The following is a 26779-nucleotide window of genomic DNA, read 5'->3' as shown; positions in this document are numbered from 1 at the left end:
TCTCCCTAAGCCCCTTTTCTCCAAACTGCCTCCGTCCGTCACACCGCTTCATTTCACGCTAAGCTAGGCTCAGTTCAATTCAATTCAATTCAGTGCAGCCGAAACTATTCAGTTGTGCCGACGGTATCGTGTTACTGTATAGAGTCGTTACTCCCCGCTATCAGCAACATGTCAATAGCGTAAAGCCCTTTTGTCCGCGACCTGGTATTGATTCCATGAGGGCTTTAAAGGCACACTCCTTTTCCGTCCGCCGTCACAGATCTGGCCAGGCTTTCAAGACATCCTCCACTTGGTCACATACCATAAAGGAACAGCATGTGGGAATTTTTGATGAATTAATTTCAAAAAGCCACTTGTGACTTTTTTCATGATAATGATAAGGTATGATATTCTTCCTTTTCTTCTGCTCTCATGGGCTGAAATTCCCACGTACACTCTTGTTTTTTGCACGAGTGGATTTTTAAGTGTACGACCGTTTTTATCCCGCCATTCAGGCAGCCATACGCCGCCTTCGGGGGATGCATGCTTGGTATTTTCGTGTGTCTCTAACCTCCCAAAATCTTACATGGATAACGTGTGCCTACGAAGGGGGATAAGGCACTAGCAGGTCTGCACATACGTTGACCTGGGAGATCGGACAAATCTCCACCCTTAACCTACCAGGCGCGGCCGGGATTCGAACCCACGACATTCCGCTTGGGAGGCCGACGTCTTATCCACTCGACCACTGTACCCGTTTCAAGGTATCATATAATTCTGTGAGGTTACCCTCGTGGAAATTCGGGGTGCTTTTAACCTGGGGAAAGCGAGCTGCACTACCCTTTTTTTCCTTCTCTTTCCTGCGTCCGTATTTCCATGTTTCCAAGCTCTGAGACTTTCGCTGTGAACTTGGGATCTTTATCGTGCGCATGCGTGTACAGTGGGTGTTCATACCCCGAGGAGAGTATGCACAAAATCAGCACCGATATCGACTGAGCTGTCTTCCCGCCCAGATTTTGAAGAATGTTTTTTTTTAAACGTCCAACTTAACTCACGACTGCAAACAGTCCGGGTGTTGATTTTTGAGTATGTGTCCAAGTGTTGGGGTGTTGTTATCCCATGTAAAAGGCCTGACCAGGGTTGAGACGGCGAGCCCAACTGTTTATACGCGAAGTGGTGTCCCTTTAAGGTTTCTTAATACCGGCATTTCACTTGGTTTTCCCCACGCTTTAGATTTTGTTGTTGTTTGGGAGGGGAAGGGGGAGGGGGGGGGGGGGGGTCAGGGAAAGTATGCATTGGTTGGAGGGTTTGGGATTTATCTGTGTGTAACATTTTTTGTGCAGGGTGCTCATTGCACCGAAGTAATTTAATCTCGTGATTTTCTTTTGAATTAAAATAGCAAGACACTAATCTTCGCGCCAAAACACAAATAGACCTTCATTCTCAGAAAAAAAGTAACTTGATTCTTCCGTCAGATTACAGGGATTTTTTTTGTGAGGTAAGAAGGGTGAGGGAGGGGGCGAAGGAGGGAAGAGATTTCGGGGGAGTGTTTTAGTGATGTTGTCAGCATTTCTCAAGACGACAAGAAGGTGTGGAGTGGGGGGAGGGGGGTAGGGTGGAAGGGGGGCAAGTTGAGGGTGAGGGTGGAGTCCTTGGGATATCTGAGAGCAGCTAGGCCCTGCTGACCTCTGCACGCGGATGAGAGAAAGATGATCACTGAGGTATTGCAAGCAGGTGTGTAAGGGGGGAAGGGGGAAGCTGTCTGAGGGGTACGGTTTGGAAGTGTGGATGGATTCCTGGGAAATCCTCAGTGCAGGTAGGTCCTGCTGACATAATATTAATAATAATAATAATAATAATAATAATAATGAGGATACGTATTTGACTCGAATCCAAAAATATTTCTAAGAGCCGCACAAAAACATACACAAATAAATAATTCTGTACACAAGGCCAAATCAAATACCGGTACTTATACACATCAAAATAAACTTATACAATTTACAAAGTTTTCAACACACATAATGTCAAGTCAAATAGTAATACACGTCGAAGTTAACTAATTCAATTTACAAAGTTTACAAAGACTGTGATATATACACATGGATGAGAGAAAAATCAGGTAACACAGACGTGCAAGCTGTTTGTGTTGTCAGACACTGTTATCTATTTGAAGGTTTGTCCTGAACTTTAACTTTCATTGCTCAACACACACACATAGTCACCTGGCTGGCTATAGTGGGGGGGGGGTTACTTTGGGTGGTCACAATAGATATTATGTTTTTTGGAAAGTTCGTTTTATTTGCAGCCGAAGTTCAGTAAACGACAAATGGCTAAACCCAACCACCTAAGAATGAGAAGCGTTTTCGTAACATGACCCATATTCTGCAAAAATGCAGCCATGACGCAGGGGGTGGGTTACAAAAAAACCGTCATGTACCGCTTGACTGCATACGGATATAAGCAAATTATACCTTAAACGAAAGCTAAAGATCGTTGCCATCAGACAGCAAGTAAAATGCCTATTTCGTATGCACAGTTTTAATTTTAACAACATCTGTATAACATGCGGACGACAAAACAGGAAATGCCATTTTCTCTATCGATATGTATAGCTAACTCACAACACCTGGTTAAAACCGCAATCAGAAACATCTTGAAAATTGTTTATTCTCACAGCTAGAATTATTTAACATCAACAATTGTTAATTTACTGAGGAAAACAACAGTCATATAAACTACATAATGGATGATTCTGAATCAACTGGGAAAACCAAACCGGGTCGAAGCGAAAAAGAGTTTACACATACACAGGCTTGAAAAAGGATAATTTGGTTCAATCTGTTAGATTTTTACCCATAACCTTAAAGATCAGATCGTTATAAAAGGAAAGTGATCATTGTAACAGGATTTTGCTATCGCAAAATAATTCAACTTCCGGTTTTACCACATGATGTCAACATAGCGTGCATTTGTCAGAAATTATATTAAATGCTAGAAGCTATTTAAAAGTGAAAGTAACTTTTAATAAAAGTATGCGCATTTACTTATTGATTGATACATGACTGAAATAAAGGACATGTCATTTAAACGTACAAAACGAAATTTTGCACACTACCCCTCTAAAAAAACGTGACTATGACCGACCGATATGTATTTATAAATTAGGTCATTGTTAGCGATGAAAACGGTTTTTCTTTAAAAGATAACACGCAAACTGTGATGTACAAGCCCATAAATGATTTTAGTACGACTTCTTCAGAACATGTCTTTTTTTCACTCCACCAGTTTCTGTTTTAATAAAATATATGTATAGCTGTCATTTTCAGATATCCTTATCTGCAAATTCCATTAACCAAATACATCATGAACCCAGAAGGTATTAGAGTGAGACACTTTACAGTGAAATATGTTATGATTCCCCTTATTTCAAAATATATGCATTTCAATTGGCATACACGATTCTCGTCGTAGGTACGTGCCCTCTGACGAAGCAACCGTTAGCATTTTTTGCCGTAAGAATTGACATTTTAAACATAAATCATGGACAAAAAAATCATTCTGCAAAAAGTGCAGGTTTTCTTGTTATAGTCAGTTAAAGTATCTTAAAACTCAAGAAATTGTGCAATCTTATGTTTTTGAAATGGCAGAAAATATTGAATGAAAGTGATTTTTGACTGATTAAAACCCTACCCCCACTGACAAAACGGGCCCTGAGATTAGGGGTGTTAGTTGAAGATGAATGAATATTGGCTATGCTTTTCCCCTAGAGTATTCAAAACCTATACATATACATAGGCAGGATGTTCTACATTAGCACAATTAACTTTTAAAACATATGCATATGCTTAGTACACGATACTTCCGGTTTTTCTACCAGAGGATTTTTGAATTTAAGAGGTACACACCTTATCTCAGAAAAAGCTTTTTCTTCAAAAAGTGCAAGTAGATATTAAAATTCATACATAATATTTATACATTTGAGTTAAACTTCCTTCGAAAGACATTTATTTCAAATGGCAGAAAATGTCCTTTGGAGAGTTACATGTACGTAAAGTGTATAACTGTTGTCTGTGATTAGTGCATTGTGAACACATTGGCACCATTTGATCCTAAATGCTAAACGATGTCGTGATCATACGATGTTTAGGATGTTTTACATCGCATTAATTAATACATTGATAATAGTATTTCATTAATTTCCGGTTGCGTCAGTGCCGTTCTTTTGACATTTAGTCAAGTTTTGACTAAATGTTTTAACATAGAGGGGGGAATCGAGACGAGGGTCGTGGTGTGTGTGTGTGTGTGTGTGTGTGTGTGTGTGTGTGTGTGTGTGTAGAGCGATTCAGACTAAACTACTGGGCCGATCTTTATGAAATTTGACATGAGAGTTCCTGGGTATGATATCCCCGGATGTTTTTTTCATTTTTTCGATAAATACCTTTGATGACGTCATATCCGGCTTTTTGTAAAAGTTGAGGCGGCACTGTCACACCCTCATTTTTCAATTAGATTGATTGAAATTTTGGCAAAGCAATCTTCGACGAAGGCCGGGGTTTGGTATTGCATTTCAGCTTGGTGGCTTAAAAACTAATGAGTGAGTTTGGTCATTAAAAATCGGAAACTTCTAATTAAAATTATTTTTTTATTAAACGATCCAAAAACAATTTCATCTTATTCTTCGTCATTTTCTGATTCCAAAAACATATACATATGTTATATTTGGATTAAAAACAAGCTCTGAAAATTAAAAATATAAAAATTATGATCAAGATTAAATTTCTGAAATCGTTTTAAAAACTATTCATCTTATTCCTTGTCGGTTCCTGATTCCAAAAACATATAGATATGATATGTTTGGATTAAAAACACGCTCAGAAAGTTAAAACGAAGAGAGGTACAGTAAAGCACAGCGCAATCGCTACCGCGCCAAACAGGCTCGTCACTTTCACTGCCTTTTGCACTAGCGGCGGACTACGTTCATTTTCATTCTGTGAGTTCCACAGCTTGACTAAATGTAGTAATTTCGCCTTACGCGACTTGTTCTTTTTGTAATAAGGTAATAACGTACGAACCACGTGTCACACTGCAATGCCAGTCTTCAAATAAAAATTCCAATTCTAGCCTGTTAAAAGGCATGTATTGTGCGTTACATACATTTATATTACCCCCCCCCCCCCCCCCCCCCTCCTGCCCTAGGATTACAATGCAAGTGAACACATATAAAGAGATGATAACTTTGTACATGGTTACACACGCAGTGGTGAACGTAACGTGTGGTTTAACCAAATTAATTACACATACGTCTCTGTCTGTCTGTCTGTCCCTCTGTCTGTCTATCAGTCTGTCTGTCTGTCTCTGTCTCTTTCTCTCTCTCTGTCTGTCTCTGTTTGTCTCTAATAAAAAGAAAATGCATTTCTCTACCAAGAATAAAATATATCTGTATGTCTGTGTGTTTGTGTGCGTGTTTGTTTGTTTTTGGCGTAAGTGTATCTCTGTATAAGCATCTCTATGTCTTTGTTTGCGTGCGTAAGTGCGTGCGTGCATGTGTGTGTGTCTGTGTCGGTTTTTGTCTCACTGTGTCCGTCAGTTTGTCTATGTTTGTATGTTTATTTTTGTGTATGTGTATATGTGTTTGTCTGCATGCGTTCGTGTGCGTGTGGGGGTATGAGCGTGTGTGTGTGTTTGTTTGTGTGTGTGTGTGTTTGTTTGTATGTGTGTGTTTGTGTGTGTGTGTGTGTGTGTGCGTGTGTGTGTGTGTGCGTGCGTGCGTGCGTGCGTGCGTGCGTGCGTGCGTGCGTGCGTGCATGCAGCGTGCGTGCGTGCGTGCGTGCGTGCGTGCGTGCGTGTATGTTCAAAAATGCAAAACCCTTAATTCCGCGACCCAAACGATCTATATCCAGACTCCCTACTTTCACAGGTTTGAATTGCACTGACTTTTTCTCGACAGTAAAAGAATTATTTTGTGTTGTAACAATGTTTGTCTTACAAGTTGTCCATAAGTTTTATTCTCTAGCTTTATTCCGATTCAGACGTTTCGGCTGTGCGCTACCACACAAATTTGATTGCTTCATTTCTTTTTGAATGTTTGTACAATACAGACCGTTTTGAATGTTGATATTTCAAATATGAACGCAGGACGCATCCATGAACATAATAGTTTGGCTTGTCAGTCCATTTATTGACAAAGAGGCGTGCAGGATGGGATGAAAGTGGGCAAACATGCTTGAGTGAGGACAGATCTACAGCAAATCGGTTCGCATGTTTGCTAACGTGTATATTTCTCGTTGAAAAGCAAACATGTACTTAATTCAAACCTTACTCATTCGCACAACTATGAATATAAGCTGTACGTGGTGTCAAAGAGACACATTTTGTTTTGAATGGGGGACACTTTCCGTGAAGTTGGCGACAACGCTTTGCTTACACCTGGCGTCAGCGCGCTATCAGTAGGCTATAGCCGAACATACGGCGTTGAAACTCCTCACAACCAAAAGGTATACACCTGCAAATGATATTAAAATGCTCTTTTTAATTTGCCTTACTTATCTTTTTAAATTTAACATGTGTATGTTTCATTTCTTGGAACTATTCAAATGTTTTACACTGAAAACCAAAGCCGATTACTTGCCTCATTATGATTTTTTTTTAGCATACTGAATAACGTCAAAACTCCAGGCACAAACATATAATGACGTCATTTTAAGTGGCACAAACATGTACATGAATTCCTTCCCTTTCGAATGATTTACAGTTATAGAATTTCTGTCAAGCGGTTTAATGTGTATGTCCGTTTTCTGAACCCAACCCTCCAAACGAGAATAGTAACGCCAAAGAAGGAAAACATACACACAAACCAACGTTTTTCTCACCGGTGGTTCGGAATATTGCTCCACGACTTTTGATTTAGTGTTGTGGTGTTAAAATCTATCAGAAAAACGTGTTTGCTAACGTGACCCCAAAAAGTAACCAAAACGGTCCTCAGCCGACTAACACTTCAGCAACGCGGATCACTGATGCTGTCTGATGTATAAAGGAATTTCTTAAATATACCAATAGAAGATGAAGTGACATTTTATGTAAGTTCAAGATGAGCTGAGGCCACAAATAACGAACAAAATAGAGCTGGTTTCTAAGATAAAGACTGCAACGTGAGTATTGGGTATCAAACTTGTTTTCTTCATAACCACTACTGATAGGATTTCAAAGACGTGTTCAACTGGTCGTGCGCTCCACACCGGTTTGTTTGTTTTGCTTAACGAAGGGCCATATATCAGGGCGGTGCTGCTTTGACATATAACGTGAGCCACACACAAGACAGAAGTCGCAGCACAGGCTTCATGTCTCACCCAGTCACATTATTCTGACACCGGACCAACCAGTCCTAGCACTAACCCCATAATGCCAGACGCCAGGCGGAGCAGCCACTAGATTGCCAATTTTAAAGTCTTAGGTATGACCCGGTCGGGGTTCGAACCCACGACCTCCCGATCACGGGGCGGACGCCTTACCACTAGGCCAACCGTGCCTGTCTCCACACCGGTATCAGTAGAAATAACATAACACCAGAAATACGCAAGATAGCTAAACAAAACTGTTCTGGATAGATATTGATTTGGGTTTCTCTTTGTAGGTAAAGGTTGCCAATTTAGGCCAATTTTAAATTGTTGTCGATTTTTTTAATTGGTACCTTACGTTTTTGTCAGGTCGATTTTGGGGGTTACCCTTACCTCGGCAGCGGTCACGTGACACCTATAACAGAAATCGTTGATCCGAAAAGTGTGCCCGATAGCCAAGTGAAAGGCCTTTACAAGCATAGAAAGTGTGAATAAATGACACGGGAATGAATGATTTAGTTGGGGTACGAAAATTATTTTTTATTCTTTTTTGCACAGATTATATTCACAGAGGACTTACCGTATGCGACAACCAGTTCAAAACAAACCAGTCTCTTGGCTGTACGAGAAGAATGGAGCCGATTTTGGGGTGAAAAACCTCGAACGGCTACAGTACAGCCATCGGGGGAAAATGAAGTAAGATAATTGTAGTCAGGGGAAATAACGCCCACTGCTGACAGTAAGCAGAACGCTGGTGAAGACGCATAATTGCACACAATAATGAAAGAAAGATTTATATTTGTCATGCTTCTTAAAAACTGGTTTGATGCGCTTTGCCGTTTGGATTCTGTGTCCCCTCGTTTACAAACCATTTGTCTTAAACGTGAATGTCCTAATTCGGGACCCATTTTCTTAAGTGTAATTAAAAACTTTTTTTGTAAGATCCTTACCTACAACAAATCGGGTCAGGTCGATGGGGTAATGCCTGATTGCTTTTAACATGAATAAAGTTGTTCTACCAGTTCAATGAATTGAGATGAAATTTAAATATTGCGTTTCAGATTTCATATCAGGGCTGCTTAACTTTTTAGCAGGAGTTTATAGTCATTCATCCTCTTTACCAGGAAAATATAGCTTGCACACAGACTCGCTACTTTCCCAGAAGATCGGGCAACTGCAATTAGGAAGTCATGCCAAGGAACTGTTACGTGATTTGTAACCAATCAAATAACAGCTTTTGTAAACCAAAAGGGTGCACGCAAATCCGGGTTTGAGGTGCAAGGGTATGTATAAAAGACCTCGTCGCCGACCAGCAAGGACGCTGGCGGTCGCATTGGGGGCGTGTTTAACAACTGTAGACTTCAACTTGCAATTATCTACCAGTTTCTTTGCGAACGAAGCTCTTGTCGGTGACTTCAACGAGACAAAGTTGGCGTGAGTATCGTATTTTTTTTCAAATGTCTTTCTTTCTTTCGTTCTTTCTTTCTATCGTTCTTTGTTTCTTTGTTTCTTTTTCTTCTTTCTTTCTTTCTTTCATTCTTTCTTTTTTGATTTTTTTTTCTCTCTTTTTGCAGTGGAAAAAAACACCTGATTTAAATATTCCTTTTTTTCTGTACGTTAAGAGTTCTTGCTCTATATATACGAGTTGCTTATATTTATTTTATTTTACAGTGCATGATTCAGAAAGTATGTTTTTACACCCCTGTCTGTGTTTCTGTGGGTCTCGATCAAATACATTACAGTTTTAATTTACTGTCTCTTAAAGAGAAAGTGTGAGCGTTCTTTAATGATTTTTAATTTTTGTTTAAGGTTGCGTAAACCTTCATCCTCTTTTTTGCGCTTTTTTGTTGTTTGTATGTTATGTTTTGTTTTGATCCTTTCTTTTGTTAAGCTTTTTTGTTTGCTAACTAACTAACTGAGAAAGAAAGTGACGCAAGCGCTCTGAATATAAACGACGTGACGAATCAACAAGAGAGAGAGTATGCAGAGCTAATCAGGGTTATTCTCCACAGCTGGGTACTAGTGCCAACCATGTGACGCGTGTGATATGTCTTTATTTAACTGTGACATCTTAACCATACAAATTGATTTCATTAATAAATACGGTTTCTAAATATATCATTGGCCTGCAGAGAAAGAATTACAAATACTTGCACATTTTGATTGTCTACGTTCAGTACATTGCAAGGATTTCAAAATATAACAGTCGCCTAACATTGAAACTATGTTTCTGTTGAAGCTCTGTATCATTATCTAGCTGGCTATGCTATTCCTACTGATGCAATCATTTATCTGTAGACATGCTAAGTCGTGAATTTTTTGGACATAAGTGAACAATCCTATGAAGAGTTTAACAACATTTTCCGAAACATTGCGTCACCCCTGAATAAACAACCGGAACGATTCAAACTTTCGCACGAAGTATCTCTAGTGTTTTGATAACATATTCTGACAGTTTCAAAGCAATCCACCAAGCCATTGCTAAAATGGACGCAAAACGTCCCGTTTTTGACCGCTCTTGCGATCGACACCTGCATCAGTAGGAATAGCATAGCACGCAAAATATGCAAGATAGCAAAACAAAACAATCTGTTCAGGGTAGATAGTTGGTTTGACTTTCTTCTCGTATGTCAAAGTTACAAAGTTTTGCCTATTGTTATTTTTTGTCGATTTTTCATTCGGCCCTTCCGTTTTTGTCTGGTCGATTTTGAGGGCGGTCACGTGATCCCTGTACTGTAAACGAAATATTTAATCCAAAAGGTGATCCTGAAGGTTACGTGAACGGCCTTAACTGGCATATACATTTTAAATGAAATGACACGGGAATTAAAGCTTTAATTTGGGTTTGAAATCTGTTGCAATCATTTTTTGGCCAAGTTTACATGATAATCATTTAAGGACTGACAATGAATATCACAAAATGATACCGGTACCCTGCTCTGGAGAATGAGCACTCTCCTTACAAGTCTTGAAATGAACAAGCGTCTTTTATCCTAGAACGTAACTACACATATAGCATACCCAGAAAGTAGCGAAATCAATTACCAGAATTAAGTATACGATAGCTAATTTTGCGAGTGCTGTTGTCGGTTGTATTTAACTCAATAGAAGGAGGCTTGACACTGAGCGGTAACTACACTCGCTCAATAATCGGGTTTCGATTTCGAATCTGAATTTGGATATTTGTTTCGAAAGAGCACAAAAGTCAGATCAATTAACCTACAAATGTGGTGCAACTTGCTGATATAGTCATGCATAAGCTGACGGTAATGTACACCAAATATCAAGCAATTCGTTCAACATACGTAGAAGTTATTGTCATATTTATGGGTGGCATTTGTTTGGGCCACCCTGTATCTATTGTTTTGTTTCGTTCTTTATCAGACTTAACAGTGATGGAAATCTCTCCAACATGTGTGGCCCTTGTGGTAGCCTCCATGTTGACCTTGTGTCAAGGTCAAGGTCAAGACACGACCAAAACGCCAGGGGCCTTCGGTAGCTCTGTGGTGGACGCTGTGGTTGAGAGAATCCGTTCCAGGTATGAGGACCTCTTTTTGTGCCTGTGTTAGTATCTGTATCTCTGTCTGTCTCTATCTTTGTATATTTCTCTTTCTCTCTTTCTCTATCTGATTCTCTCTGTCTCTACCTGTCTCCGTCTCTCTGTCTGTCCGTCCGTCCGTCCGTCCGTCGTTCTGTCTGTTTGTCTTTCTCTGTCTCTCTGTATCTGCCTCACTCTCCCCCCTCTCTCTCTCCTTTCCTCTAACTCACTTGTTGTCTGTCTGTCTGTATGCCTGCCTTTCTGTCTGTCTGTCTGCTTGTCTGTCTGTCGTTTTGTCTGTCTCTGTCTGTCTGTCTGTCTGTCTGTCAGTATGTCTGCCTGTCAGTCTCTCTCTCTCTCTCTCTCTCTCTCTCTCTCTCTCTCTCTCTCTCTCTCTCTCTCTCTTCTCTCTCTCTCACTTACTATTTCTTGCCAAGAGTGCTCCATTCTTTCCTTAGAAACTATTGTTCTAGTCACTTTGTTTTTTCTTTGCCATTTTTTTTAAGTACGTTTGAACTCAACGGTAAACTGGGTGGCAAACCCACACTCCTCCCCATCTTATCTTGTTGTCCATTGGCATCCCTCTACCCTGGCACCCCCACCCCCATCATGCTATCCAGCGTCCATCACCCCTGTCTCTTTTTTCTCGCAGTGTCACAGCGTGCAGAATACTCTGTTCCTTGTGCAAATTCAGGTTAGGTGCATTGCCTGCATATATTTAGTCTACTTGAGCTACTGTAGTGAAGGGCTGAACTGAAGCCGACCACACGCTTCTCAGTGTCAAATACGCTACTCTGTCTCTGTTTAAATCTCCTGGATATCTAAGACAATCCTGCTCTTCTTTGCGTCTCTAATCTCACAAAAGGAAGAAACATGTGGACAATTTCACCACAGCGCATGCAGGATTGCTTAGAAGACTTCAAACAACGCTTACGGACACAGCGTAGATCCATTTTAAACACTTACCACATATTGATTTTTCTAAGAGGTGGGAAGGGGTGGGGGTGGAGGTGGTGGTGGGCGGGGCACTCGAACTCTTTGTTTCTCTTTTCTGTTTGAAGGGCATTAAACAAGAAGTTGGTGTGTGTTTTGTTTTGGGATGCATCTCTGAATTCACGGTCAACTACACATAATTATAATCAATCTTCTGACTACTTTTTACATTAAGTCAAGTTTTGACTAAATGTTTTAACATAGAGGGGGAATCGAGACAAGGGTGGTGGTGTATGTGTGTGTGTGTGTGTGTGTGGGGGGGGGGGGGGTGGGTGGGTGTAGGGCGTTTCAGAGAAAACTACTGGACCGATTTTTATCAAACTTCACATGAGGGTTCCTGGGTATGATATCCCCAGACTTTTTTCTTCTCATTTTTCCGAAAAATGTCTTTGATGACGTCACATCTGCATTTTAGTGAAATTTGAGGTGGAACTGTCACGCCCTCATTTTTTGACCAAATTTTGGTCAAGCAATCGTCGACGAAAGCCGGAATTTGGTATTGCATTTCAGCTTGAAGGCTTAAAAATTAGTTAATAATTTTGGTCATTAAAAATCTCAAAATGCTAATTGAAATTTAAGTTTAAGTAATCGATCCAAAAATGATTCCATCTTAATCTGTATTGATTCTTAATTCAAAAAACATATAAACTGAGCAAAAAAATTATTGCACCCATTTTTTTTAACCGCAACTAAAACATTCATTGCCGTGTTATTTCATTCAAACTGTATTTGCCATTAAAGGCCCTTGACTTGGCTACCGGGCACACGTTTCAGATCACAGATTTCTTTTGTAGGTATCCCGTGACCGCCGCCGAAGTCAGGGTACCCCCCAAATCGACCTGACTTTCTTTACTTTCTTTCTTTATTTGGTGTTTAACGTCGTTTTCAACCGTTCAAGGTTATATCGCGACGGATCGACCTGACAAAAACGTAATGTACCAATTAAAAAAATTCAGAATAGGCTTAACTTGGCAACGTTTACAAACGAGAAGAAAGCCAAATCGATAATATATATCCAGAACAGGTTGTTTTGTTTTGCTATCTGGCGTATCTCTTGTGTTTTGTCAGTTATACTGATGCAGGTGTTGAGCGAATGAGCAGTAGAAAACGAGAGGTTTTTGTGTCCATTCTGAGGGGTACCAGGACAAAAAGCGCTATATTTCAGCAATACCTCAATGAATTGCTTCAAAACTTTCAGGATTTTAAGTCTACATAAGAAACGTTCTTCCGGTAAAATTTCGCATCGTTACAGGTATTTGTTGAGATGATAAGCAATCTTCCGGAAAATGTTTTAAAACGTGTCATAAGTTTAAAGGTTTACATCAAAAAAATGCATGGTTTTGCATGCGTACAGACAAATAAATGTTACAAATACTGCCAAAGTTTCATATAAATACAATCACTAGTTTACGTTTCCTAGTCCTGTAAACACGATCAAATATTTTTGGAGGATTGCAGTGCGATTGCAGTGCGATAGCCATGTCCAGTCATCCGTGACCGGAGCATGTTTTGAGAGGCATTCGGCAATAACCGCAAACGGCTTGAACGTTCCATTTTTGTATGTGTGTTTACATGGCTAGCAAGTGTTAGTCAGTCGTCATACTCAAATACAACTTTGGCAGTTTGTGTAACAACCATTTGTCTGTGTGCATGCAAAGTCGAGTCATTAATTTTTAGATTGTAAATTTACAAACCTGTGACGGGTTTAAAAACATTTTCCGGAAGAGGGCATAACATCTGAGTACAAGCATGTAGTGATCCCAGGGTAAGTCTCGTATATAGACTTCAGCTCCTGAAAGTTTCGAATCAATCCATTGAGGCATTGCAGAAATAAAGCGCTTTGTGACATGGTACCCCTCAAAATGGACGCAAAATCTTCTCGTTTTCTACTGCTCATGCGTTCCACACCTGCATCAGTAGAAATGACATAACACAAGAGATACGCAAGATAGCAAAACAAAACAACCTGTTCTGGAAAGGTAAATGATTTTTTTTCTTCTTGTATGTAAACGTTGCCAAGCTGCGCCTATTCTGAATTTGTGTCGATTTTTTAATTGGTACCTGACGTAATTGTCAGGTCAATTTGGGGGGTACCCTTACTTCGGTGGCGGTCACGTGATACTTAAAACAGAAATCTTTGATCCGAAAAGTGTGCAAGGTAGCTAAGTGAAGGGCCTTTAATGGCATATAAAGTTTTAATAAAATGATACGGGAATGAATGTTTTAGTTTGGGTTCGAAAATGGATGCAATAATTGTTTTGCTCAGTTTAGTTATGTTATGTTTGGATTAAAAAAAAGAAGCTCCGAAAGTTAAAAAGAATACAGAAAAGCGCGCTTTCCTGATTAACGCAATACGCTACCGCGCTATACTGGCTTGTCAATTTCACTTCGTTTTGCACGTGAAAAGTGAGCGATTTCCCTTGTGGCGGGGATTGACGAAGCTGTATTGTCTTGGTGAAAAAATGCAGTGCGTTCAGTTTCATTCTGTGAGTTTGACAGCTTGACTCAATGTAGTAAATTCGCCTTACGCGACTTTAAAAAAACAAATCATATTCTTTACGACAGATGCGTCTTTTCGGAAGATCGTCTGTTCCTTCGCCGTGTTGCTCAAGTCGTGTCACGTGACGGTGAAGACAGCGCCACCTACAGGCCAAATTTTAATGGCGGCATCTGGCAGGTTTGTTATGTGCATCCTATTAAATGATTTTCGACATTGTTTGTTTGCTCATTGCCTGCTTGGTTTGTGGGTTGTTTGGTTGGCTGGTGTGTCTTTTAGTGGGATTATTTGTTGGTTGATGAATTTTTTGTCTTGTGTGTTGTTGATGTTCTTTTGTTGTTGTTGTTGTTGTTGTTGTTGTTGTTGTTGTTGTTGTTGTTGTTGTTGTTGTTGTTGTTGTTGTTGTTGTTGTTGTCAGTGTTGTTGTTGTTGTTGTTGTTGTTATTATCAGTGGTTTTGGTTCGTGATGTTGTTTTTGCTGGTTCGTGCGATTGTGTGTGTGCGTGTGTGTGTGTGTGTGTGTGTGTGTGTGTGTGTGTGTGTGTGTGTGTGTGTGTGTGTGTGTGTCTGTCTGTCTGTCTGTCTGTCTGTGTCTGTTTGTGTATGTGTGGGGGTGGGGTGCGGGGAGCTGTTTGAATGATCGTATGTGTGTGAGTGTTTGACAACAAGCTTTGACTTTACTTTTCAGGTTAACGAAACTATGTTTAGAGCCACAAAAGCTTGTTCAACCCCCGACATCCAATCAGCTTGCAATTACATCTCCTCCTCCTTCGGTATTGACTGGCCGGCGGTCACGTGGTCTGACCTGCGCAAACCGCTTTATTCTGGTTTGGCCGCGGCTCTGTCTACTCTCTTGACCTTGGGGTCCCGAACAATGCCTGGCAGCATCACTGAACAGGCAGATCTGTGGGTGGAAATGTACGGCGAGCAGAGAGAGACTTTCATCAACAATGCCGACCTGGCGACTACATACAGTAAGATTGAATTGCATAGATTAACGCTTTAAGTTCGCTGTTAGAAATACTATGCACCGCTACATTCTGAAACTGTTATCCACCTTTCCCTAGACCTAACAAATGATTTTCAAAACCGAATTAAAATGTAAAAGCGTACTTTTGCAGTTACAGATAAACTTATATGTATTTTTTTAAATCTTTAATGTTTTATGTTATTGTTTGTACATTTATCAGTTACACTGATGTCAGTTAATATACCTCTTTTCTATGTACTATACCGCCAAAACGATAAGACATCAATGTTTGTAGTATTTCAAGACTGGACACATTTTTAGAAGCATACATTTAACCAACTTGATGACAACGAAGTTCTTCTTTCAGAAAATATTATTTCTGATGTTCATACATTTTCTCTAACTGTCTAGACATTTTCATGAACCTTAAATGTTTGCAATCTTTTTTAAAGCTGCCAAAACTGTGAATACCCTGCCCATGGCAAGGAGTGGCTTCCTGGCTCTTCTTCCTTATGATTTGATGATAGATTGGTTGGTTGATGGATTGGCTGACTGCTTGATTTGCTTACTCGATTGATTAGTTGCGTGAGTGGATGAGTGAGCGAGTTAGTGAGTGGTTGATTATTTGATGACTTGATTGATTGCTTGATTGGTTGATTGATTTGCACTATTTGATCGCCTTGTTTGTTTTTAATTTTTCATGTTTGTTTTCTTTCATTTTGTCTACAAAATAGGTGTATTTGTTTTTTCTCCAGAATGCAACAGCAAAATGGACCTGCTCTTCTTACTGGACAGTTCTGGTAGCGTCAGTTCCTCCGATTTCCAGCTGATGTTGAAGTTTGCTGCCGACGTTATCGACGCCATGACCATTTCTACGGAGAGTGTCCTCGTCGCCGGTATCTCATTCAGTACTTCTGTGCAGATCCATTTTGACTTCAACGACTACAGTACTAAAGCGCAAGCCCGTAGCAAAACGCTGAACATTAATAAAGGTAAATACCATTCATGACCCAGCACAATGAAATACAATACGATTTAACATTATTTTCATTAAATGAAACAAAAACATCTCATTTGACACAACCCAGTCCTGCTGTTGTCCCACACGAGCAAAAAATGTGACACTATATGTTTGCACAAAGCTAGCTTGTATTTCCCTTTTCCTGTCCTGTCAAATGCTTCTAAAATAATGAAACATTCTAAAATGTTGTCTTCGTTTGGAATGTTTATGTCTTCTAGTTGAATCGTAACTTGTTAGATATGCAGAACACAATAAATGTATCTCTTGTATGTCAATATTCAAAAACATATATTAAATCAAGCTATTTTATTGAATGTCTCATTCAAGTCCCTACTAGTCAAGCCCGGAACTTCTCAGTCGACCCTCGTGTATATATGTCAGCGTTATATAATATTTCACATATGATACATAATGTCACTGGGATAAGTTCAGAAAGTATTTTATGTATCAAACAAACTTTCATTGAGATACTGACATAACAATATCACACATAATCATAATACATGTCACTGACATACTGTCAAGAAAATATGTATCTCAAATATGCTGCATAATGTCACTAGAAAGTCGTTAAGAGAGTATGCCTCGTAATTACAGAGGACGGTGGAACAAACACAGCCTTGGGAGTGAACCAGTCAGTAATCTCTGGAGAAAAAAAGGCAAACATAATAGACTTAAATACTTGTTTAACCCCAGGAATGCTGTGAAATATACATTCAAGAAAGTAATTTCCTTTGATGAAATGCCTCGTAATTACAGTGAGCGGTGGGACGAACACAGCCTTAGGACTGAACCAAGCGGCGACTACACTGTACAGTTCATCTGCTGGTGCCAGAAGTGATGCCAAGAAGGTGGTTGTGCTTGTCACTGATGGCCAGTCGAATGACTTTGATGCTACACATCAGTCTGCGCAGTCGCTGAAGGTATAGTTGCATCAACTCTTTTGTTGTTGTTTATCTTGTCAACCAGTGCAGTTGACAAGATACTTTTAGGTTGTCTGGGATGGAACTGTGCCTTCCAATCTCAATATGCATGTGTGTGTGTAGGGGGCGTTAGGGTGGGGGAGGGCGTGAGAGAGAGAGAGAGAGAGAGAGAGAGAGAGAGAGAAAGAGAGACAGAGAGGGAGAAAGAGGGACAGAGAGAGGGAGAAAGAGAGAGAGAGAGGCAGACAAACAGACAGACAAACAGGCACACAGGTAGAGGAAAAGGGACAGGGGACGTGCTTGCAACAGATTGATCTGCCTATCCTTGCAATAGCACGTATACAATAAAACGCAACAAAAACAATATGATATAAAACGATACAATATTCTGCAATGTAATGCAAATCGATTCAACACAACAGCATAAATTAATACTAACATAAGCGTTTCACGTTTATGATGGTGCTGAACAGGATCTGGGCACCACGGTGTTCGCTGTCGGGGTGGGTGGCTACAATCTGAGGGAACTACGGGCAGCGGCCAGTGACCCAATTTGTTCGCACGTGCTGACCTTGTCTTCCTTTGACCACATTCAGGCCATCCGGGATGGCATTCAGAAGAGTGCTTGTGAAGGTGAATATTTACGGTCAAAATGAAAGTTGTTGCGTGTTATCTGTTTTATTAAACTCTATCTTGTTGAACTATCTATAGTTTTCACACTGGATCGATGCTGTTTTCATCTTCCTCGTCCTTTTGTTCTTGTTTTGTCCTTCATTCCTGGCCCTCTTCTTCTTCTTCTTCTTCTTCTTCTTCTTCTTCTTCTTCTTCTTCTTCTTCTTCTTCTTCTTCTTCTTCTATTTCGTCTGCTTCTGTGCTTCTCATTTTACCCCCTCTGTTATCTTATTTCTCACGATCATTGCTATCCTTCCTCTTCCTCTAACTTCTTTTTACATATGTCATGTTTACTCTTAAAATGTGATCACAATTAACGAAAATAGATTAATTAGTCTTACGATTAAAATTTAAGAAATCGATCCAAAAATGATTTCATCTTATTCTTTATCATTTCCTGATTCCAAAAACATATAGATATGATAGGTTGTATTCAAAACAAGCTCAGAATGTTAACAAGAATACAGAAAAGCGCGCTTTCCTGCTTAGCACAATACGCTACCGCGCTAATCTGGCGTGTCAATATCACTACGTTTTGCACGTGGGAGGTGAGCGATTTCCTTCACGCGGGGATTGACGAAGCTGTACTGTCTTGGTGAAAAAATACAGTGCGATCAGTTTCATCCAGTGAGTTCGACAGCTTGACTAAATGTAGTAATTTCGCCTTACGCGACTTGTTTTCTTCTTATCGTCCTAGTCTTTCCCGCTTGCACCACACATGCAACCTCCCCCTCTAGCTTTGTCTTGTTTCTCCCCTCTCTTTGTTGTCTGCGTTTCCTTTTCGGCTTTTTTCTTCTTATTTTGTGTCTGATTGTTCCTGTTCTTGTTCTTCTTGATCGTCCTACTTTTCTCATGCAACACAGTTATGATTTTGTTCAGCCAACATAAAGTTCACAAAAGACCAGAATGTGACGGGGACGTTCCCAACAGAAACAACAGCAGACACCAGAGTACCAAGGGACAATAAAACCATTGTAAGTAGCAGGTTGATTTAGAGAGAGAGAGAGAGAGAGAGAGAGAGAGAGAGAGAGAGAGAGAGACACACACAGAAGAGCTCTTTGTTTTCTGTTTTTGTGTGCAAAAGATGGTTGGACTTTTGAATTTTGTTGTTGTTTTTGTTTGGTCGTGTTTTTTGACCATCCGACAATGGAAAGCCCTCAAGAAATCCCATAGATACAATGAATGGACCTGCTATTACTCGAGCTCTCTTGTATTCATATAAAATATGATTACATTTGCGAGAATATGATACCCATACATTGTCTACTTGCGCAGAAGATAACAATCTGTCACTACCGATGTATATAGCGAGTATGGCATAGTGCATGGTATCGTATCTGTGATGGAAGCCCCTACACCCCCTGTGACCATCAAAATGAGTTGCTACATTGCACATGGCATTTCAAGGCAGATCTGTTGTGGTCAGGTTAATAGACATGGGCATTTGAAGGTGTCCAGTACTAGGAGGTGTCTTTTGATTGGAAGAACCCAGCTGGCATCGCAGGTGCCTAATCAAAGCTTGGACGGTATTACAAAGCCAACTTCATTGGCTTGATCAACTCCGCAACTGCCCTTAGACACGCAGGAGTTAAAGCCAAGCTTCCCCTCGGGCACTATTTCAGATCTGTTCGGGCTTTTACTCGAGAGCTCGAGTAATAGCAGGTTCATTCATTGTATGTATGGGATTTTTTGAGTGCTTTCCATTGTCGGATGGTCAAAAAAACACGACCAAACACAAACAACAACAAAATTCAAAAGTCCAACCATCTCTTGCACACACAATAACAAGATCCCCCCCCCCCCCCCCAACTTGGACACATTACAAAGATCAACTGCCTAGGTGCTCCCAGTGAACGGTCACACTTGTTGTTGTGAATTAAGTTTGGCGGATCGACACTGGTGTCAGTTATGAAATTAATGTGCGAACATATACCCCCCACCTCCCTGCATAGAAAGCTGCTGGCAGTTGATGTTCGGTATGTGTCCAAATGGAGAGATGGTCTTAACCCAAGTGAAAGCCTGAACAGATCTGATATGGTGACCCCAATTGTCTACGCGGGAAGGACTCTGCCTTTGGCGTCACCTCTCATTTTTCTGTTCCACAGGAAGCTTCGACGTCCTGTGGAATCCTGGACATCTACGTGTCCACCACTGACCCCAAGCCTGGTCCGGCTGTTCATGATGACCGTTACCGCGCAACACCTGACGCCCCGGCCACACTGACCATTACGGACACTCTGCCAAGCGGAACTACGCTGTACATCACAGTGATCGGAACACGCCTGCCTGCCTCCGCTGCTGCCCTTAGGAACTGCAAGAACTACACCTGGACTCTGGGAGTGGTCCCAAAGAAAGGTATGTTAACTTTGGAGTAATATTTTATTGGTATTAGTAATAGTAGAACTAGTAATAGAAGCAGCAGCAGCCGCAGCAGTTGTAGCAGCAAAATTAGCAGTAGAAGCAAAGTTGCCCTTATAAAGTCTCTCCGATGATAGTAAGTCTCCAAATAATGGACACTTGTTGTTAATTTAATTGAAGAATTTCTCTGATGAAAAGCAATCTGCAAAATAAAGATACTCTTTCCTGGTCCCGAAGGCGTCATTCCATCAGAGATACCACTTTGGTAGCACTAGTGGTAGTAATTAATAGTAATACATGTAGTACATATGAGAAAGAATTTTTAAAAATGAAGAATGAAGATTTATCGACGTTAGCAATCTGTTTTTGGATTTCATATGAGAAAGAAGAAGGTAAAATGATTAATCCACTGTACCCGGACATAAGCTTGATAACAAAATGTATGTGTGTGATTATAGCAGCAGTAATAGTTGTTCTTGTAGAAGTAATAGTAGCAGAGACTGCCAGAGTTTTGCCTTTTGTGAATTTCCGTTGATTTTAAATTTGTACTTGTCGTGTCGATTTTGTGGGTATTCTTATTTGAGCTACAGTGAAATCAATCTTTTATTAACATTAAAATGTTCCAGATAGCCACGTTAAATGTCTTTAAATCATGGGGAACATGAAATGTCGCAATAGTTGTTATTCAGTTTAGTAGTAATAACATTAGTAGCAGTGGAAGCGAAGCGGGGGTTTGGTTTTATGTTCAAGACACAATACTGCATAGAAACCATGTTAAGTAATTGAGCACAACAACCAATTCTCATTTATTAACGTGCTCTTTGTGGTTAATTTTCTTTCTTCAGATATCACTGTTTACTGTGAGGAGGATGGTGTTCGTCGACCCTGCACAAACAGTGACGTCGTCAAGGCAAAACTGTGTGACAACAGTGAGTTCTCGGAGTAATGATGGATGCATGGGTGGATGGAGGGAAGCATTGGTATATGGATGAATAGATGTAAGGATGGATGATTCTTGATTAATTACAGTTTTCTGTTGTCCATAAACTGTCATGTTTTTAAAACATGTATAGTATATAATATACTTTTGATTGCATGATTGTTTTCTTTGGAAAATGTATTTGACTACTGTCTCTTTTGGTATGTCGGCTACGTCCGTGTGTGCGTGCGAGCGTGTGTGTGTGTGTGTGTGTGTGTGTGTGTGTGTGTGTGTGTGTGTGTGTGTGTGTGTGTGTGTGTGTGTGTGTGTGTGTGTGTGTGTGTGTGTGTGTGAGTGCTATTTGTTTGTTTGTTTGTTTGTTTTGTATGTATTGTGTGGTTTTTGATTTGTTTTTTTCTGTTTTTTTTTATAATTTTTTTCTCATTCTATTTCCCTTATATAATTTCTATTTCTATTTCTTTGATAAATTAGTCGAAAGTGAGTAAGCAAGTGAGATCTCTTTTCTTATTTTATTTTAAAGGCATGTTGACTACGCGTTGTTTCTGATTGATTTGTGTTATATGAGAAGACGAATCCGATAAATTGCACTCGACAGAAATCTGCACGGAGTAATTAAGTGATATGAATGTCTTTCTTGTAGAAGTGGATTCCGTCTACCCTGTTGACAACCCATGCACGACCAGCAATCTGGAGAAGGGTCTGTTGAGACACCCCTACCCCTATGACCCCACCAAGTTCTTGCAGGTAAGATATTATGCTTGGCCTAATGTCACTGTGAATGTGTGGTTCCCTGTTTGACACTTTGATTGAGCATGATACATCTTGTAAATAACACGTCTTGTGGCAAGAATCAATAGTGGGAAATTCCGTTTATCTACAGAGACAGCTTGACCAGTGCCTTAAGGCCTACTTTAGCTGATCAAACCCAGTGCCATGTTTAAGCTATTGAATAAACTCTTACTTTTAGTTTTATTAACTTAGGTTACATCTTTGCATCGTTGAATTATATCTTGCTAATGATCTGCATAAAACCTGTGCCATATTTTTACCATTGAAGTATAATTGCTATGGTATCAACTCAGTGTAAATGTTGCCACTGAAATAACGCCTACTTTTGACTTCATGAGTTCAGAACAATTTTTTTTTTCATTTCAGTGTGACTTGAAGGGCAACTACTACATTACGCTTTGCCCGGGGGACGTCACTTTCAACACCCAGACACGAGAGTGTGGATTTACCTCCCCTGGTGGCTCTAACGACCCACAAGCCAACGTACAGGATCGTAACTCTACAAACTCTACCAGTTATACGCCCGTAGGACCAATCAACGCTGGCAACCCTTGCACAGTTAGGGCTTTGGCAAACAACGAATTCTACCAAACATACAGCTCCGATGCAACAAAGTAAGCCTTTTTAGTGTTCTGAATAGGAACGTATTTTACTATTTGTCTTAAAATCGGTCAAGAAAATATCAATATACGTGACATCCAAGGTAAGATTTTCTTCAATGGAATTTGTTTTCATCTTAGTATTACCGTAAGCGATGTCCTTGTTTCCATTTTGTTCTAGATCAAGGGAAGAACATTTTTGTGATCTCCACGAGAATGAAAGTGCCTGTAGGATGCTAGGCACATTTGATATATAAAATCACGGAAAATGTCAGATCAGTAGCTACGAGTGTATTGGTAGTACTTGGTGTCCTTTGGAGCAGTTACACTACATCAACTTCTTATGCTAATAAACACTGATGTAATCTGCAAATGTTAGGGGGTGCCTGTGTTGTAGGTTCCACTGTTTAGACACTACCTCATGTAAACTCAATCTGTTTCTTGAATATGATAGAGGAATGGATGGCTTTCCATATAACTGGTGTTAAAACAAACGGTCTCATCAAAAAGATCTGCACTCAAACGCATCTGCCTAGTTTTTTTATATGACGGGTAGTATATATCAAGGGAAGATAACCTATACCTGCTTTTCATGCCTGTCAAACTGTTATGATTTCCAGTTAAAGGTGATTGAAACTGCCTGTAGGATGCTAGGCACAGTTAATGCATAACATTGCGGAAAATGTTAGTTTAATAGCTACGAGCGTATTGACAGTACTTGCGGATCTCTTGGAGTTTATATAACATGTAGAGACATCATCATCGATAGTTCCTGTATTGATTATTTCTGTCAAATCATACGATGCTTAAAAATATGATAGAATTTGTGCCAAACAGTATCGTTCTTATTTACTATTTTTAAAGTCAGTCACTCTGCAGCATTTAGGACAAAGCTTAATAACCTTTCAACTCAAGCAGTTACACCACATGAACTAATCATGCTAATACTTTGACTGGTGTAATGTGCAGGTTCATCCAGTGTGACGAGTGGGGCAAAGCCTGGGTGAAGGCCTGCGCGCCGTCTACCATCTGGTCCCAGAGTTACTACACGTGCATCAAGAAGGCCAAGGCCTCGACACGAACCTCCGGCCCCACAGTCACCTGCTCTGCCTCTGACAACTACTTGCCCGACCCATGCGACCACCACGCCTACTACCGATGTGTCAACCAGCAAGCCACTCGAGTAGTGTGTTATCCTGCCTCTCTCTTCTTCAACCCTGTGACCAAGGTCTGTGGCTTCGTCGACTCCAACACTGCTGCCATCCCTGCAAGCTGCAACGCCTCTGGCTGATTAGGTTTCAAGATGACGTCTTTTTAATCATCTCCGCAGTTTGCTTTTGTAGAAGTTCGTGTGTGTTTTTCATGCGTCCCTGGTTAACTATTTGCTAGATTTAAATAACTGATATGCAATGTAATGTTTTCTCTATTTTAATGTGTTATTTTACTATAGGCTTATGTTGTTATTTATTTTCTTTAATTTTACCTAACTTAATTCATTGATCTTATTTTTTATGTTTACCTTATTTAGTCGACCGGCAATGGAGTAAACATAACATGAATTCTATGAGGTCTGTATTCTAAAAGTAACTTTCTTAAATCAGTATAATAATTTGACAACTCGTGAATTGCCTCGTCGATTTGGTTAAAGGAGTCAACTTCCAGAATTTAAGATTGACTTTCGTGCATTTTTTCTTTCCTTTAATTGCCACTGCTTCGGCCTAATATTCGTGTAATCTTCCATATCTATTTTCCAACTGATGTAAGCTTTGTCGTCACACAGATTGTGTTATTTTTTTCTCATTATTTCATAGTTTTAATTTCAACGTTATCTTCAGGCAGTTACCATATTGACTTGAGAATTAATTGGCATCATTATTATTTTGTTTAAAAGAAAAAAATTGTAAATTTAAAAACTCCCTTTTTTTAATATAAGTGCTTGCACCTTCATAAGATTTGTTTCAGAGAAATATTTCTCTGACATGTTCACATTTTGTAAACTTTTATTTCCAGCTCTTACGTGAAAAAAGAAGTTTCAAAATTCACAAATCTTTACTTAAAAAGGACCACACACAAAATATTTTAAGTACAGTATTGTCCTTTTTAAGAAAAGATTTGTGAATTTTAAAACTTCTTTTTTTAATTCAAGAGCTGGCCCCTTCAAACGATTTTGTGCTAGAAAACTATTTCTCTGACATGTTCACATTTTTTAAACTTCTATGTTCAGAAACAATCTTCCACATATTGAAATCTTTTGCCTCGCAATGAAGCAAGAAAGTATAGATCGATATGAGAAGTCGACTGGCCGGACTTTTGGAATAAATTCATTAGAGATTGTTTTAGTTCAGTTACGCCACACAAAGACTACGTTGATGGTAGCTAAAGGGGAAACGGCAGCACAAGAACGTTTTTTACGCATCAGAATTAATTTTCCATGTGGTTTTTTTTCTCTTTCCTAGAGAAATACGGATATTTTGACAAATAATTACCTCAGCAAAAATGTACGTTATGAAAGACATTAACAAAATAAAAATAGTGTATTTTTATGACTAAGCACAATATTTTGTCTCTTCATTTTTCCCCCTTTTATTTTTGTTGGTGATATGATGTGCAATTGTGTAATCTAACGTGGACTTAAGATGTTTTTCTTGCTTTTTAGTATTCCATTACATGCAAATCAATTAAATAGTACATAACCCAAAAAGAGGCTTACTATTATTTTGATGATCTTTCAATTCAAATAAATTTTGCTTCCATCTTAGACTTTGTGTTTGTGATATGTCTCATAGTTTGTGTATGAACATACCATTTTGAAAATAACATTATTGTTTTTTTCAATTAAGTGTGTGTGTGTGTGTGTGTGTGTGTGTGTGTGTGTGTGTGTGTGTGTGTGTGTGTGTGTGTGTGTGTACCCATGTTTCCACAGGTTTGGTTGCCTAAATCACCATAAGGCAACTATCCACACGTGGATGGCAACCTAAACTCTGGATGGCAACCTAATTGTGTGGATGCTCGCTTCATTTAACACCGTTAAATTGACTTTTTTGACGGAAAGAATGTCATAACAATGTTCAAAATGACATTCTTTCCGTCCTCTATAGGCGACGAAATAGGTCAAATTTTGTGCATTTTTTAGTGCAAAATTCTTCGATGCCGGAGCGAGTACTGCACCCAGTGCTGTTGTAGTGCAAGTGCACTAGAAAGGCACTACACCCAGTGCCGCCTCTTAGGTAACCATCCACACTTTAGGTATGTGTGTGTGTGTGTGTGTGTGTATGTGTGTGTGTGTGTGTGTATGTGTGTGTGTGTGTGTGATTTTAACAGTTGTTTTCGGTTTACATAAAGAACCCACATACATGCACACTACAACGCACTTACGAGCACATGTACGCATGTATTCAGACACACCAAGATTTACACACACAACCCGATTCAGCCACTCCACACATGTTTATTCTATTTTTATGGAGAGTGCGCATACGTCCAGCAGACAAAACCCGTTGGATTTCAGGAAATTAATTTTGTAATCTATCAAATGGGAGAGAGTTCCGATTCTGCCATTGGCAACAATTTTGGACAAAACAAATATAAACGGATGACTTAACGTCTGCAAAGCCAAATCAAGTCTAACACATCGTTTAAAATAACTGATCATACAACTACTGGTGTAAGTAACTGCATGTGTGTAGTGTCATCATTCTTAGCCTCAAACCGAACTCTGAGGCTATTGGGGTGTTTGAGTATCTTAACAAAACCATAACAAAAACTACCCGAGTGCAATCTGCTGTGAGGTTCTGCACAGGGGAGGTAGTCTTAACATTTTTGAATTTTAAGTTTGTTGTCACCCTTGGATTTCTTGCATCAATCCCATCCATCGGCTTTGTCTTAGCAGAATATGTTTTAAGTATGAAAGCAGTGTTTTTAACAAAATACAATTATGGCAACACATTTCGTATCGCAACGTAAACATTAATTGCGATTTCACTTCATTCCAATTGTCTATACCTTTACGGCACTTCTCTTGGCTATCTGGCACACTTGTCGGATCAAAGATTGCTATTACAAGGGTCACGTGACTGTCGCTCAAATTAAGCCTGGGATAACCCCAAAATTAACAATGACAAACGCCTCTGTATTTCCGCAATGACCCGTTGGGTTTCTTTGAC

General features: G+C 39.7%; 1 protein-coding gene across 1 annotated transcript; it reads left to right on the top strand.

The window, feature by feature from the left end:
* Positions 1-8603: 8603 nt before the first annotated feature.
* On the top strand, positions 8604-25374 carry LOC138949167 (uncharacterized). Its single transcript, XM_070320936.1, has 13 exons — positions 8604-8750; positions 10701-10854; positions 14413-14524; positions 15033-15318; positions 16070-16306; positions 17095-17258; positions 17732-17891; positions 18810-18904; positions 20036-20285; positions 21134-21217; positions 21869-21972; positions 22384-22631; positions 23586-25374. Exons 2-13 carry the CDS (start codon positions 10712-10714, stop codon positions 23905-23907), a joined length of 2205 nt encoding a protein of 734 aa, XP_070177037.1. The 5' UTR covers positions 8604-8750; positions 10701-10711; the 3' UTR covers positions 23908-25374.
* The last annotated feature ends 1405 nt before the right edge of the window (positions 25375-26779 follow it).

Source organism: Littorina saxatilis, linkage group LG15 (assembly GCF_037325665.1).
Source record: "Littorina saxatilis isolate snail1 linkage group LG15, US_GU_Lsax_2.0, whole genome shotgun sequence".
NCBI lineage: Eukaryota > Metazoa > Mollusca > Gastropoda > Littorinimorpha > Littorinidae > Littorina > Littorina saxatilis.
The sequence above is the reverse complement of the archived record's forward strand: the minus strand, read 5'-3'. Positions and strand labels throughout refer to the sequence as shown.

Excerpts from the sequence above, each read along its gene's own strand:
- LOC138949167 (XM_070320936.1), top strand. The coding sequence starts at position 10,712 with ATGGAAATCTCTCCAACATGTGTGGCCCTTGTGGTAGCCTCCATGTTG. Across the intron at positions 17,259-17,731 it reads AGTCTGCGCAGTCGCTGAAG|GATCTGGGCACCACGGTGTT; the intron begins GTATAGTTGCAT and ends GGTGCTGAACAG. Across the intron at positions 22,632-23,585 it reads TACAGCTCCGATGCAACAAA|GTTCATCCAGTGTGACGAGT; the intron begins GTAAGCCTTTTT and ends TGTAATGTGCAG.